General features: G+C 53.2%; 2 protein-coding genes and 1 non-coding gene across 4 annotated transcripts; 2 read left to right on the forward strand and 1 right to left on the reverse strand.

The window, feature by feature from the left end:
- Positions 1-2,702: 2,702 nt before the first annotated feature.
- LOC121589058 (general odorant-binding protein 56a-like) lies at positions 2,703-3,419 on the reverse strand. Of its 2 annotated transcripts, none has more exons than XM_041907630.1 (3): positions 3,327-3,419; positions 3,098-3,250; positions 2,703-3,001 (listed from the first exon to the last, which is right to left on the reverse strand). In XM_041907630.1, the coding sequence occupies exons 1-3, from the start codon at positions 3,372-3,374 to the stop codon at positions 2,789-2,791; spliced, it is 414 nt and encodes a 137-aa protein (XP_041763564.1). In that variant the 5' UTR covers positions 3,375-3,419; the 3' UTR covers positions 2,703-2,788. The 2 variants fall into 2 exon arrangements, with proteins under 2 accessions (XP_041763564.1, XP_041763562.1); XM_041907628.1 differs by having other exon boundaries at positions 3,098-3,253.
- Positions 3,420-8,253: 4,834 nt separating this feature from the next.
- On the forward strand, positions 8,254-9,561 carry LOC121589187 (trypsin-1-like). The gene is made up of 4 exons (XM_041907894.1): positions 8,254-8,282; positions 8,418-8,648; positions 8,705-9,162; positions 9,230-9,561. Exons 2-4 carry the CDS (start codon positions 8,579-8,581, stop codon positions 9,551-9,553), a joined length of 852 nt encoding a protein of 283 aa, XP_041763828.1. The 5' UTR covers positions 8,254-8,282; positions 8,418-8,578; the 3' UTR covers positions 9,554-9,561.
- A 4,593-nt stretch (positions 9,562-14,154) lies between these two features.
- Positions 14,155-14,236, forward strand: Trnas-aga. Its single transcript has one exon. It is a non-coding gene; the product is annotated as a tRNA-Ser (tRNA).
- Positions 14,237-16,378: the final 2,142 nt, after the last annotated feature.

Here is a 16,378-nt window from a genome sequence, read left to right on the forward strand (position 1 = left end):
ATGCTCAAGTGCCCGACGATTGAAAACAATTCCTTTCCATTCGTCTCTACTCTCGTTCAATGTTAAGGTTTTATTCAGCAGCTTTTTATTGTGGCATTCATAAATGTTTCTTTCTGTTTGGCATCTTTTTTCTTTGCACAACGTCCAACTTCCCATTCAATGGGCGGTGCGAAGGGAATGCAAGAAAGCAGATCACAACACCACACACAAACACACCAGCGCTGCCCCTACTGACTGGCCCTTGCCTTATCAGCATCGCTCTCTGTCTCTCGATGTACCTTGCGAGCGGTTTTGTTCGCCTGATAGCTGGAAGATCCGTGGGGGCTGGATTTTTTTAACCCTTTACCCCTTTTGTGGGTGGTAGCTGCGCGCAAACCATCCTCCCGAGCGAGCAACTTCTCTTTTCCACCCCACAATTGGGCGAAGCCGTGCGCAAGGGGAGGTGTTTTTCACGGTAGGAAAGAAGGAAAAAAAACATCCCGCTGCTACTTTCTCCGAAGTTTAACAACAAAAGCAAGGGGTTCTACTGCTTGCTGGTCCTTCTCTTCTCTCATCGCAAATCTATGTCTAGCTCTGCCACTTCCAAAATTATTCAAACAAAAAAAAGGGTCGTGTCTATCATCCATTTGCCATCCCAAGGCCCATTCGACTTGCATCCAGCTAAAGATGCTTGAAAGTGTACACACAAAGGCGACAAAAAAGAAGGGTTGCCGGACGTCGTTTCTTCGGTTGATACGGTTTGCTGGTCAGTTGATGATAAGAAGGAGGAGGCAAAGTAACAAAAAAAAAACAACCCACAAATCTACGCCACCAAGCAGCTACCTCCCCAGACCGCTACGTTGTATGAGCTTCTGGTAGCTTGCTTCCTTAAAAAAGTGGACAGCACCAATCAACGAGGAAACGCAACAGTGGGGTGGGTGAAAAATACAAGCGAATAGGAGAGATCCCCGTGTCCCCGTGTCGGAGCTGTCTGGGGCTTCGAACAATTGGTACCGCGCGGCCCAATGCGTTCATCTCACAATGTACCACCACCCTTGGTTGGAGCGTTGCATGAATCGAGTGGCTCTCCCACTTTAAAACGCGCGCAGAAACTACCAAACTGGCAGCAACTGGCGGAGGATTCAGAGTTGCATTTTTAAAACCCCAACCCCCTACTTTCCTTTCCCCCCAAAAAGAGGGGGGGGGGGGGAATGTACAAAAATATACTCAATGTGCTTTAATTGCGTAATTCCTTCAAATAATAGAAACATGATTTTTTGTTCATTTTTACCATAAAAACAATGCTTACAGTGCAGTAAATTCTCATTTTATATGAAAGTTTGTTAAAATTTAGCTATTTTTACCCATTCCTAGACGAAATCCTTGGCATCCATCCAACTTCCCCACGTTCAGTGCACAATAAAACCAAAACAAATCACCTTAACACTCCCCTCCTCACGCACAGTAGCGATGCTCGAACTTCACGGCACATTGCCAACAGGGGGGGAACGATCTTCGTGATGCAACGATGCATCACTGCAGCTAGCGAGCGGGCGAAAGAAAACAACAACAAAAACTGAATCTTCCCTTTCGCTCACTCGCTGCCAACTATCTTCCTCGCGCATTGTAGGAGAAAACGGTCGTTGGCACAAACTTAGCTAGCAAAATGGCACACAAACACACTCACACACTCACACACACACATGCACAGAGAGTTCGTTGCTGGCTAGAAAACTATCCCCTCCTGCCCCATCGTATCCGACGACTTTGGGGGGATGCATTTTCCCAGCAAACTATAGAGCGATTTTCCCAGCAAGCCGAGCCAGATAGGGGAAGCGGTGGAAAATGTTTATCTAGCTAGCGCTCTGGCGTTGCCATTGGGTGTAGTGGGATCCATCTCTCCACCTCCCCCGCTAATGCGAAACAATATCGAAAAAAAAGGGTTTCTTGGCCACTTGGCAACTAGCACCACCCCGACCGACGTCGTCTAGGCGTTTGGGAATAGTTTCATAGATAAAAATTCGTACCAGGAACACATGCACTTCAGCAGGCCTCGAAGCGTCTGGCAGCGGCTGGGAACAACTTCCAGCTTTCCATCCACCGGCCTCACTGCCCCCCGCCCCCCTCTGCCCAAGAGCTTAATCCCCACCAATGGAGGGGACCCACAACGGGCGGCGAGAAGGGAGGGAGCGAGGGTACTGCATGTACTGCTGCGAAGCGCTTGCATCGTCGGTGCATCGTCGATGCACTCGCGACTCTGCGCCATTACCGGTCGACCGGTTGGCCTTGGGCCTTCGAGCCGACGGTGCAACGATGCAGCGCAATGTGCGGTGTGGAAGTGGAATGCTTCATTGTGATGGAAGTGCCACCGCGGTGCCGCTACAAACACACACAGGCAGACACACACGCACATTGTCGCTGGGGCTCATTGCAAAGTTGCAGTGGAAAATAGTTCCCCGACACGGTGTAGAGATGTGAACGAGCGAGCTGGACGAATGATACATTTAAATTAGCTAATTGTTCGGTGTTGGAAGCAAAGTCAATCGCTTGAAACTACACTAGAATAAGCTTCTCCCCATAAAACGACATCATTTTCTCAGTTTTCTCCACCACAACAAAGGCGCCGTTGCGCAACGAAGCAAAACTTTCACTTTCGGCTCCTACGAAATGCGGCGGGCGACAGCAAAAGTGAAAAGAAAAGAACGAAACACGCTCCCCCGGTTCAAGAAAACGGGTTTCTGTTTTGGTGTGCCAATTTACTGTTTACTGTAAAAACGAAACACACACACACACACAATCGAGGGCGCACTCAAAACAGCTTCGCCTTCTTGCCCAAATAGCAATCGTACACGGCGTAGGCCGTATCGCACGGATTGGTGCGCCGCAGGTCACACTGCTGCACGTAATCCTTCGCCTTGTCCGCGTCCATCAGCTTGGTGAGGAACACCTCCAGCTTGTCCTTCAGCACGACGCCCTGCTCATCCATCAGGCGCAGCTTTTGGAAGAAGCATTGCACAAAGCACTGCCAATGGGAGAGAGAGAGCCAAAGAGAGAGAGCGATGAAGCGAGACGGTCGTGTGCGAATGGATGGTTAAGGTGTGAACCATTCTGTTGTCACCTTTGTCGGTTGGTCGGGCTCCTTGATGGACTCGCCAGCGGCGAGCTTCTTGGCGGACGACTCCGTAATGCCGCTAGACTCGATGCAGTGCAGCTTGTAGCCCTTCACTTCCGGCAAATCGGACACTTCCTGCTGCCCCCGAACGGCCAACGGCTGCTGAAAGAGTGCCGAAGCGTAAACCGTTCCCAATCAATCCATCAAAGCAAGCGCGGCGCATGGCCTACTTTACCCCGGCGAAGGTCAGCAGGGCGACCAGCACGATTAGCAAGCGGACCATCGTTTTAACACTTTTTTTTCTCGAACTGATCCGGACGAGATTCAAACGGCAACTGGTGAGGAATCATCGCTCGCCTATGAATCTTATAATATGGAGGGGCATCTCGCCCCCCCCCCCCCCAACAGGCTCCAGGCAGTGTTGGAGCAGTCGTGGGTAATTAAAAATGGAATCCCACCACCGCTAGACATGCAACGTTAATTGCGCTATTGATCCGTTGACGCTCCGGGGGCGCATCGATGATCTCACACGGTAGTAATATCAGTTCTATCGCAAAAAAAGAGGAAAATAAGCAGCGTGAGACCGTGTTGCATCAAAACACACACACGCACCAATCAAGATGTTTGTTCTACATGTTCTCCAAAATCCCAGAGTAACGTGCATGCATCGCCTCAAAATGCATCAAACACTCCGAAACACTCTGAAACACACGGAGAGATGCAACAGAGCCGTTCAACACCACCACCGTCATCATCGCCATCATCATCATCATCGTTAGGTTCTTCTCGTTCGTCTGCTCCTCGGACCGGCCCAGACGCCGCTCGACACCGATATCTCTTCACTGCTTCACTTCTAAATTCGTCGCATTCTGCATTCGGGTTTTCGAATTTTCGGCCGTCTCGTGTGCACCGAACGCCGGGAGCCTCCGCTCGCTCCTGGGATGCTGGTAGAAACAGTATTTCGAATAAATTATCGAAAAAATCACACGCCGGACCAACAGGCCCGGATGGGCGTGAGCCCCTTGGGATGCTGCATGCATGGTGGCCGTCGTTGTCTGCGTGTTCTCTTCTGCTTCCTCCTGTCGCTCGTGCATCTTATCACCCCGACAGTTCAGCCGAAACCGCCTCGGGGTGGTCGAGTGTGAAATGTGGAATGCAAATGTGAAATTTCAAGCCAACCGACGGACGGGAGTACGCAGTTACCTAGCCTGTATCCTTTGCGCAGCCTCGCCGGTCTTCATGCCGACCGCGTAAGGGAAACCCCTGGCAACGCCGATATCCTTGCTGGCGTTTGAAAAAAACCGGTCCAACCATCAGCCACTTTTCGTCGCCCCAGAAACAAGGGGGAAACGGACCAAAGGGAAAACGGTTTTTTCCCAGTCCGATCGATTTATCTCGCACTCTCGGTGTGTGTGTGTGTGTGTGTTCGGTGCTCGTTACGCTCCGCTGTATCCTTGGGCACGGCGCGGCACAGCGCTCAATGCTCCTGCCGGTGCTTCACTCCTGGCCGAATCGTTGCGGATCGATAAAAAATTTCCCACACTCGAAATTCCGAGATCTTGTTGTTGCCCTCGCTCTCGCACTCACATCGGGTTCCAGGGGGGTGAAGGAGAGTTTTGTCGTTGTTTTACTGTGTGTACAGCGGCACAGAAACGGCGTTCGTTGCTTCGCCAGAGAGTCCTCGTACTGCGCGTGTTTGCCAGTCAGGAGAAACGATCGATTTAGCAAGCATGGACCGGGTGGGCTGTTATGACAGACAGACGGCCCTTTCTTGCAATGCAGTTTTGAATCGTTTTAGGGCTGCAGTTTTTGAGACATCTTCGACACATGACCTACCCTTCGGAGGAACGCGTTGATCTTGGGCATTACGATCGTTACGAGCGGACCATCCCATCCCATGCACCAGGCCAGGCTCATCAAACGTTACAGTTTATGATGGGTGTTTTTGGGGTAACGGCAGTGCGTTTGGGCCATAAAAACTGGGTAGTAAACTTTTATGAAAACCCATATAAAACCGTTCCAACTCGTGAACCACCACCACGAACACCAACACACCCGCATCGGTGTGGAAGGGTGGCTTTATCGTTTTTTTTTGGATGACGGTTTCTTCCTCGGGCCTGGTGTACATGGTGGGTGCAAGGGGTGTGCCGACTGTTTATATACATTTTTATTACAACTGTTTAGCTATAATTTCCCAAAAACATGAAGCTACCTTCGGTGTAGCATCTTCCTCTAGTACTTTTATTATCGCTTAATGGTATTTTTCGACGCTTGCTAGCAAAACCCCCCACATGGACCAGTGCTTCTCTATCTCTCTTTCTCTCTTTCGCTAGCTCGGAACTCCTGCCTGGTATCAGTCTACACAGCGACGAGCTTCTGCGGATTAAACAGCTGTTTTCTTTGGCTGGTTCCCGCGCAAAAACTAGTTTCTCATCCGCATAGTGTTGCATTTGGCAAAGACTAGCTGTTCCACACAAATGCACACACACACACACACACACACAAGAGCTAGTTCCGATGCAACCCGAATGTTGAAGACGTGATGATCCCCCACCATCGCATGCTTGCTTAGCAGCGAAACTATCGGGCAGAGCAGAAAATGGCATCCCTCGCCGCGTGTGTGCGTGTGTGTGGGGAGTGGGAAACTATCCACGGAAACTAGGCTCTCCCCGGAAGAGCTTTAGAAACGGGACCTGATGGGGCCAGTAGTTTCTGCAGTTTTTCACCCTTCGCAGAAGCTTTCGAGCCCGGTACCCGGGACGGGCTGAGGAAAACCGCAACGGACGCTCTTCTAAAAGCGCAGCCCAGAAGCGGCCTCGCCCCGCCCCGTCGCTGGCTGTTTTTTTTTTTTTTTGAGAAAAGCGCAAACGAAAAACAGAACGAAACGACAGATGGCGAGAGTTGTTTATTTCAGCTGCACATTTTCTGAAATTGTAACAAGAGAGCATGCAGCATGGGATGCGCACCCGGACGCGGATGTCGATACGCCTCGCCGAGCATGCTGCCGCCAGCTGCCGGGCGCTGTATCTGGTTCACACTTGGCATAAACACTCACACACACACACACACAGAGACACAGCCAAACGCCCGTGTTCTTCTCTCTTCGCGCTCATCTTGTGCGCATCTGTTTTTGTTGCTTCCCTGTCTTGCCGTGTGTGTTTCCAATGCGTTCATCTTCGACTTGCTTCGCGGCGCGGTTCTCGGTGGTCTACCTTTCGATGGCTCGGTTCTCCGATTCGTTTATGCTGCCGCCGTTGCTTTCCCGCATACGCACACGGCGGCTGGGCTTCGGCTGGGCTCGAACCGGTTGGGCTACGCGCGCTTCCCCGCGGGCGCGCGTGTGTCGTGTCTTCGTCGCCGTGTCGGGCATGTTTCTTTCTCGGCAGGGGGAAAACGAACGACAAGGCTAGAAGGAGTTCGAGAAGCATAACGCTAGCGAAACCCAGCGTGTTCTAGGCTAGAGCAGGGAGCAGCCCACAGCACACACGATCCCGGTGGCGAGAGCTCTTCTGCCTCCATTGCGAAAAGCCGCTAAAGAACGCTGCCGAAGAACGAACCACTGCCGATCCGACTGCTAGAGAGCTTTTTGTAGAGTTACCATGGTAACGGCGGTTGGTTTAAATTCTACACACAACGTAGCGCTCGGTGCTAGCGCATGGCGGCGGCGGCAGCGGCTTCCCTTGTGGCGGAATTTCAATTTCCGGTATTTCAACAAAAATTTTATCCATTCTACCAGGGGCACAGGGGATTCGGTAGGACACCGAGCAAGCAGCCAGCCAGCCAGCCAGTCCGGAAGCGCAGTCGGGCGGAAAGGGGAAGGGGACGGCATCACGACCCGCTGTACCGAGCGCACCACGAAACGCCGCCCGCAAACGGCCGGACACGATGCGCCGAAGAAATGAGAGCGAAACGAACGAGGGAAAAGACGAACCGATGAGAGCAGCAGATGGATTGCCTGCGGAGCAAGCCTTATTGGAGCAGAATAACGACTCTATACGAATCTTATACGAATATGATTGCTTTTCCCATTTGTACGAGTTTCAGCAAAATGAGACAAAGTTTCAATATGTAAACGCGAAAATTGTAGCAGTGGAAATAAATGCTGTTCTTTCCATCATGTAACAACGTTTGCATCGAACCCTTTCGAACAAAACGCGAACATAAAACCGTCTCTACCATGCAACAACCGAGCAGCCTGTGTGCTCTTTTAAAGTGCATCGCCTTCGCTCACCTTCCCACAAGCGTGCTACGGCGTCGACGCTTCCCACTAGCACCACCACCACCACCACCACAAACGGCCGCCTTCGTGAGACGTTACGCATCGACGCTTCCGCACTCGCCGGACGCCGACGCCGTTGCGCAAGTTCCACGTGTCGCCGTCGCCACCGCGCTTGTTCGCTCTTGCTCGGCGCTCTATCTCTGTTCACCTGCCGCGCGGGCCCGAAAACGCGAGACGCCACCTTCGGTAAACCCTTTTCTCCTGTGAGATTGGATAAAATTTTTGAAGAAAATGTGGAAAACTGAAACTGAGATAATGAGCCCGTGCAGAAGGGATCCCCACCCCATTGTGCACAACGACGCTCCCATCCCCACAAAAGTACGGTGTGGCGCGTGCATTTCCTGGTGCAATTGCGCTCACCATCCATCCCCCGAGCGGTGGGTGTCCAAAATTTTACCACCACGAGGTCCCCAAAAATACGAACTTTTTGGCAAACTACTTCCCGCCTGGCCATGCCCCAGCGAAAAAACACTCCCACGGCAATCATCCCCACCACATCGAGTGGGCCGTCGGTCGGCCCCCCTTTTGCGTTCGCAGTGACGATGCGCGCTCCCCAGCTGTGTTGGGGCCGCAGCTCGCGAGATTTCGTAAATCCCCCAGTAGCAGAACAGCAGGTTGATGTGGAGGAATGCTTTCGATTCCCCTTTTGCGCCCGGTCGATGACCACACCCGCGGCCGGCCGGCCGGTTCGGTGTGTTTATCCAAGTGTGCTTTACGCGAGGGCACCTTCCCCTCACAGTCGAAGCGTCGGGGCTTGCTCTCCGCGGTGCTGCGAACTGGTTTTCAGTTTTCGACCCGATCCGTTAGCAGTATGGTATGCGAAGCGAAAGGTGTACGCTTCGGGTTCGTCTGCCTTCCAATCCCCCTAAGAGGCGGTTTAATTTCTTTGCCTTTTCTTGGACGCAATGGGAGGTATTTTATAAAAATAAGGCAACACACAATTGGAATCAAAATTCGAGTTCTTTTCAGGGGATTGTATTAAATCAATAGCAATATTACTATTAAATCGGGAAATTTTGATTTCTTTCTATGGAATGATGCCAACAGTTACTTTTTACACGACGTAACGGTAGATTAGCGACGAGAGCTAGATCTCAGCCAAATCCAGTGGGTTAGTTGGCCACTTCATGCTGATATAAATAGCAAAATAGCGCAATTGAACCGCACCAGTCCTTTGCCGGCCGTGCTGTGCGTCGCAGAGTGTCTCCATGTTTGCCATGAATCTTCCCTTTCTGTGCACTTTTGCCTTCGTGTGGTCACCCGTACTAGCTGCAGCAGGTAATCTAACATTAAACATCTTCCATCTTCCGCCAATTCACCGACGGTTTCTGCAGTGAATAGAATCATCGGTGGAGAGGAAACGGCACCCCACGAGCTCCCTTATCAGGTGTCGCTGCAGTGGAATTACAGCAATGATACCATACCGCCGATGCACTTCTGCGGTGGTGCCGTACTGACCGACAGCTGGATACTGACGGCGGCACACTGTAAGACGTCCTACACGGCGGACGGACACATAGAGGTAGTGGCCGGAGCGCATGACATTCTGGACCGGGGGGAGGTAAACCAGCGGCGCAAGATTGAGCGCATTATCACACACGAACGGTACTGTGGGACCGTGTGTCCGTACGACATTGCGCTGATTCGTGTCGTCGAACCGTTCGTGCTGGGAGATACCGTTAAACCAGTCCGATTGCCCGCGCTGAACGAATCCTTCCAGGGAAGCGCTCTGGTCAGTGGTTGGGGATCGACGACCCCCGCCATAGTGCCAGAATATCCGGACAAGCTACGAGTAAGAACTTGTTACCCCAACCCGTACGCCCCAACAGCATCTTATAGCAATCGTTTTCGTCTTGCAGAAAGTGGTACTACCTCTGGTGGACTACGACGAGTGTCGGCAGCTGTGGTACGACGTGAGCCATCTAGCGGATACGAACGTGTGTGCCGGGCCGGAGGATGGATCCAAATCATCCTGCTCCGCCGACTCCGGTGGCCCGTTAGTCACGATGAACGGTACGCGTGCCGGCGAGGAACCCGTTCTGATCGGACTAGTTTCCTGGGGACCGTACCCGTGCGCATCTCCCTGGCGGCCCAACATCTTCACCGGCGTTGCCTACTTCGTCGACTGGATTGAGCAGCATTTGAAGGAGGGGCCACGGGAGGAGGAGGAGGAGCCTCAATAAAGCATGTTTTCGGCCCCAATACCACGTGCAATTCGGTCATTTCTATCCGGACCACAGGATTCGCTCGAAAGCACCCACCGCGCGGAACGCAACACGTTTCCACTGCGGCGCTTAAGAACGGTAACGGAATGACGCGTAGCCGGAGATGGTCGTGCGCACGCGCAGTGCCGTGTTGGCGTAGATGGCCACCTACACCTCGCCATGCCAGCCGGGTACGATTTGTGAAATTTTTCGTACTTATTCGACTCGATCCGAATCGATTCCGAAAAGCGAGCGACGGCCACCACCACCGCCGCCACACATCGCACCCACCCGTTCGAGGCAGCCACCCGCAGGCCGATTCGAGTAAGGGCCGCCGTTCGGCAGAGCGCCCGGGCGCGGGCACGAGTTGTCCAAAAACTATTGTCTTCATGGGGTACCGCTACCAGGGCACTAGGACGCCAGCATCGGACCGTGGAGGCCGCACACCGGACGCGCGCTTCTTGCTCGATAGAGGGCAGGTGCCGTGGGCGCGAGCGCGACAGTGCCCAGTGCCGACGTGTGGTGTTCTTTTATTGAGTCGAAGCGCAACCAGGAGTCGTGTGGTGCGAAGAGTTTCTGGGCCGCTGGCAGCTGGGAAGCAACTCGATTCGGGATTCGAGAAAGGGACGGGAAGAATCCGCGACGCCCTGTCCAGCCAGTGCGGGACTACGCGAGCGGATCGAATCCGGAAAGATTTAGTCGAATCCGGTCGAAAAAGAGCGAATCTTGGCACAACAGCGCAGACCCTGGAGAAGGTTACCTGCGAGCGAGTTGGAGGGCTGCCTGGGGACGTGGGGCAGGGCGACAGATGGAGGTGGTGGTGCCGCACTCGTCGGTTCGAGCCAGCAGATCGACATCTCGGATGCGCCCGAGTCCCAGTTCTGCTGGCTACGCCGAGGGGATGGACCCATTTTTCCAGCAAAAATATGAACCGAAGTAACAAGAGCGTAGGCCCCGAGGAGGAGCATGTCCGCGCAGTCGGTTGTGTGTATGTCTAGTTCTAACTATTTCGTAAGACACACTGGGAAAAGATTGCTTTTGAGGTTCGGTTCGCATAGAAATTGATTTTGTTTTCTACAATGTCACGATGTTGCCGATACTCAGGGCCGAGAAGGACCCATCCATAATGTTGTTAATGTTCCCTGTGTATGCATACAAATCAATTCCAAAAGACAAAAAGATCCGTTCTGACCACTAATGCCGCGTCGTGTGTCCCACTGTGACTGACCGACGGCGATGATTCGAGCAAAGAGGCAGATCAAATCTCCGCGCGTTCTGAAGCCCTATTCTAATTCTATCATAATTTGCATACAAATGTTGCCGGGAGGCGCATGAGCGCGCAGAGCAAACACAACCAACACGTCCACGGTGGGAACGAAGCACACGGTCTGTCTGGCGGGGTGTACAATCTCTCCACACTGCCACACACTGCGTTTGTTACGCGCGTATTTCAAACACCCGGCAGCTGCCTCCTCGGGCCCATGCTGGCCGCGGAAGACGATTTCGAAATTGAACATGTGGTTCACGAACGCGCGCAACACGCGCAAACGAGCGAGCGAGTGAGCGAGCGAGCGTCGACGCAACTTTGTGGGCAGGGCGGGCCCTTTCGACCAACAGCGAAACCGCCGCTCCACTAAGAAAAGCGCTCGCGTGTGTCTTCGTGCCCAGGGAGGCGGTGACACACATCTCCAAGAAGCGCTCGACGCCGGGACTGCTTCGCTTCGGCAAGACCGCGATCGCGCACTTCTTCGCACTGCGACATCGGTACCAAGATTGCATACTAGCGGTGCAACAGGATACCGCCGACGGATGCGTTTGGGTTTTTTTTTGCAGAGAAAAGGGACACCGTGCGCGCCAAAACAGCGACCGGAGGAGGTACGAGCGCAATCAATTAGCAGCAGGCCAATTGACGATTATAAAAACACCCACCCAAAAGTGCATACTCATTAGTGTCAATTGTTGTGTGCCTGTTGTTCCCCATGCGCATAACGACGATATTAGCATTATATTACCAGCCCCTCGGTGCGACAGAGCACGGGGACACACGGTTGCGCTCGAACAGCCGAACAAATATTTGGCATGCGCCTGCGTCCCTAATGAAGAGTGTATTTCTGTACTATCGTATCGGTTTCATGCAAAATCGTATGAAACAGGTTCAATTGCTTTTAATTATTCAATTTAGTACACACAGACAGCACAGAAAACCCGCTTTTGTGCATTTAAAACCATAAACAAGGGTAAACAAAATAATATTTTCGAACAATTTTCATGAAATATAATTAAAACATTTTCTCCTTCTCGTGTACCCTCCAATATCTCATGCGAAAGTCATGCGCCTCCAACTAGGTGGATAGAACAACACCAGTCACCACAGCAACGCTGGTAGATCGACTGTAACTCATCGCCCAATCGCCCATTCGCCCTGTCCCATACAACGTTACACCGGTGGTCGTGTAACTTCTCGTTGCTACGCACGGTTACACACACACACACTCATACCACCCCGTACCCAGCGAATGTGTGTGCTCGATACGACGGCAGCGAGCAGGGTTGATTGCCCTCTCGACTGAAAGCGCCCTGCTCTGCGCATGTCTCCCTGGTGCAGATTCATCCAAGGACATTGCCATGTCATTGACGACGTGTGCGCGCACGGCCACGACCGCCGTCAGTGTTATCCCGTCCCGGCCACTGCTACGCGGGCTGCTGCCCTGGTCGCAGTCTCAAAAAGGTAGGAACAAGAAAACGAAAGTGAAATAAGCCGCGTCCCCACCAACACCAGCAACAACAGCAACAGAGCGAGTCCCTGACAGCGAATTGAGGCCACGGCGACCATGGGACTGCGATGTTTCACCGTTGGCCGCCGCAGCGATATGGTGCGGCGTGACACTGAACTTGACTGGGGCGCAACCATGGCGGCCAGTCATCGGGTCTCAGCGGTCCGCCCGTCCAAGCCCCTGCGCGCCCGGTACGAAGTTCGCCATGACGTGATGAAAACGTGACAGCGCCATCGCGCTCGGCGCCGCTCGGCTGCCCGAAGCGGCCACGACCGGTGCGCGAACTGCACCGAAGGTACCGAAACGCCCTGCGAAGCGCATGCGACCCTGGCACAGCCCTGTGAAATTTACGCGCGAAACTCATCGCTCGGTACCGGCGAGTGAATTCGTCGTGATTCGCCATGGGAGCCGGCGGCTTCGTGCGCCCGTCACCTCTCACGGCTGGGCGGTTGGTACCAGGCGGCAATCTGCCGCACGCACACATCGACACACCGTACGCAGGGACCGGCAACTCTGCGTTGCGAAGGTGGGATGGGCTATTTATAGTTTTGAAAAGCTAATCAATCATTCATAAAAGTGAGATAATTTGTTATGGTACTTGTTAATAATAAATAAGGGAGATATTGTAGAGTAAGCGTGAAAGCAATGTTCAACAAGATGAAAAACGTTAAGGAAAATAGGCGCACCAGCTATTCAAAGGGCTTTTAAAACAATTCTTTTTGTTCAAAAAAAGCACCAATTAATGATAATTTATATCCTTTTCACTACCCGCCCTTACCAACCGAAAGCACAATCGTGCGAAGAAACTTCGAAATAGAGTTACTCAAAAGCTCGTCAATCAGAAAAGTTGACAGCCCCTGCGCGAAAACGATGATGATGCACTTTGGCGCGATGCATCTTGAGGGGTGAGTTTTCCCTTTAACGATGCTTCTCAAATGCATTCTCACTTATTATTTCGAACTACATTCTCCATCGTTCGCCTTTACCAGCGGCCCTTGGTCGTTACGCGAAGGGCCGTAATTGCCGTCGTAACGGCTCGGGTAGGGCCCTACTACGGTGTCGTAAAACACACACACATACACACACATTGCGCTCGGGCAAGATGCGGCAAAAAGGGTTGCCAATTGCATCTGCGTATAGCACGATGGCTTACGCGCGCGATAGTTGCGACCACACGAGTCGCGAACCCACTATGCACCAATGCGATGCAGGAGGTAGTGTGCAAGTGCACTATCGCGATGCGCACAACTATCGCAGTCGCAGGCCGCAGTGGAGGAAGAGGGCGGAGAAAGGAAGGGAACGCGGAGGTTCTAATAGTCCCTTAAGCGACGATTAAAACTAGCTTCCTGCGGAAACACCCTTCACCGTGGGTGGTTGGGTAACCGCGAGAATATTATGTTTCGGCAACATTTCTACCAAGAGATCAGGCGATCGCGGCGGTACGTCTGTACTAGCTAAGAACTAAAGTGCAATTGCACCGTGCGAGGGCTTGCGAGGGGCGACGGCCGGAGGAAGGCGGACCGCTTGCTGCTAAAGTGCATTCGGTGCAGTGTGAATGCACGCGTGTGGTGGGGATTCAGTTGCGATCGTAGAAGGGTTTTTACTTTTCTTTTTTTTTACGACGACTGAAACGTACGATCTGTTGCACAGCAGCAAATGCACTTCAGGGCGGCAGCAGTGCAACAGAGCAGGTATGAGGATGATGAGAGAGGAAACGAAGAGTAGAACCGGTTTTGATACCTAAGGGAACAAGTCTGTTGGACGTCTCGATTCATGTACGACTATAATCGCCTCCTCTCACAAGAAGCAGTCGTGGCCGAGCGGTTAAGGCGTCTGACTAGAAATCAGATTCCCTCTGGGAGCGTAGGTTCGAATCCTACCGACTGCGGAAACGGTAATTTCTTTTTTCCTTCTCGTTTGTTTTTTTTTCTAGCTAATTGTCACCTTATCCTCTTTCAAAAACGGTCTCATCTTTCACCGTTTCATTCTATTTTTGATTGTTGCGAACGGTGACCATCAACATCAATCGCCTAGCATGCGCGTGTGAGCTGTCGTGTACCATTTGCATATGAATCTGTCGTGAATGCTAGTAACGTCTTCAATCGTACCCCACAAAACACCTCCCAATCTATTGCGACAGCCGAGCGATGGCAGCGCGATTTTCAAAGCAACACACAAACAAAATGGTTGATGTGTGTGCACTGTCCACCGTGCGCAAAAAGAGCAATGGTGGTGGGACCAGCACAGAAATGGGCGGCGTAACATGTCGCCGCCATCAGGCCCAGCAGCTGCGTTTGCGTTGCACACCACACGCCGAAGAAACAAAACAAAATGTCTCGTAACATCTATCCACGAACTTACCAGGAACGGATACTTTCCGTCCTGCCAAAGAGGGTGCACACACCCGGCCTCGGCGTTCGGGGCCCTGTCGTAGCGATGGCAGCGACGCACCCAACGGCAAGAAGAAAACATAAATTATCGCACCGAATTGGAGCACCCCCCCCTATCTCGCCATTCATGATGATGGCAATAACCATTCCGTTAATGATCATTGAAAAATAATACCGCCGCGGCCGTCATTTGGCCGGGTGCTTAGCGAGCTCGCCACCGTGATGCCATGGCGGCGGCCGTCTCGCCGGATGCAAATTTGGTGCAACTGGCGAAACGCGAGAAAGAAAATGATTGAACAGAACAGTGTGCCAGCATTGCTAGCAGGACGCCCGCCGACGTCACGCAGCCCATGGGGCCACGCACACCAGGCGTACCAGTCGGCCGGTTTCGCGCGCTTTTGTTCGCTTCCATTGTGCTCGCCCCGGTCCCGGTCGCACGAAGAGGAAAGCGTCGCCAACAAGAAGAAGCCCGATCGACTCGGTCGCTCTCGTGACTCCAGAGAAAATGACAAAAACTAGCCGGCGCTCAGCGCGCGCAAGAGGTAGCGCCGTTGTACCAGTCGACCGGTTGCTCGCACCAGCGCCTGCGCATGACTCGGCCGGTTTGGTGGTAGTCGGTAGTTCGGTCTCGCTTCAACGCACACGCGAGTCGGCCCGTTTCGCGCCAGCCGGTTGGTAGAATGTGATCCGCCGCCTGGCGCTGCTGCGCTCCTGGTGTTGGCATATCGAGTTTAGTGGTGGTCATCGAAAGCGAACTTTCGCCGTCTGCCAATCAGCGAGTTCGTGGCCCCCCTCCCCTTAGCGCAAACGTGGGGCCGATAAGTTCACACCCCTCCCGCTTGCATTGGGCGACGGCGGGGAAAAACTGCTAGACCGACGCCATCGCCGCCGCGCGTGTGAAGATGATCTCCCCCCAACCCACACAAACGCGCGTATAGTTGCGATTCGGGTGTCGCGCGCGAGCGCTGGGGAACCACGCCGACCACACCGGCAAGCGAATCCCGGTGGCCATCTTCGGGGCGCACGCCCAACGACGACATCCACAACAATGCTCTACTTTTGCCAGGCGATCAGCCCCCGCAGGAGGTGGCCCGCTCGATCCGATCGTCTCGAATTATTCGTCGGTTTCGCTTTCTCCTTCGTTGCCATGGTGCTGTTGCTGGGTTGGTTGCCTGCGCTCGCGTGCCGGTTTTTTTTTCGTTTCGTTTCGTTTCATTCCGTTTCGTTCGTTTGGCGTTCGCTTCGGAGGCTCTCGCTCGAGGCCGCTGCTCGTTGGAGCCCTTCGAGCACGAGCTTTGGGAGCTTCGGAGCCCAAAATGGTCCGGATGGCATGTTTTTCGGATACTGAGCAGGTCACCGCACACGCACAGACGGAGAGGCGCACGAACCAAAGGGCTTGCTCGGTGGGAGCCGTTCGGACGGAGGTCGAGAAAGCTCCACCGCAACAGCCTGGTGCCTCCCTGCCGTTGGTTTGGAGCAGGGCTTCGCTTGAGGACGACCGAAAGGGAATTCCTTCGTCTGCGAGCGACGACTCTTTATGGCGGTTGGTGTCTGAGCCGGCTGTGCCAAGCTTTAGAATCGATTTCTCGCTCGAGAACGCGACAATGATTGCTGGTGCCCTTTGCAATGCTGAACATTGC

This window comes from Anopheles merus, chromosome 2R, assembly GCF_017562075.2.
Source record: "Anopheles merus strain MAF chromosome 2R, AmerM5.1, whole genome shotgun sequence".
In the NCBI taxonomy this organism is placed as follows: domain Eukaryota; kingdom Metazoa; phylum Arthropoda; class Insecta; order Diptera; family Culicidae; genus Anopheles; species Anopheles merus.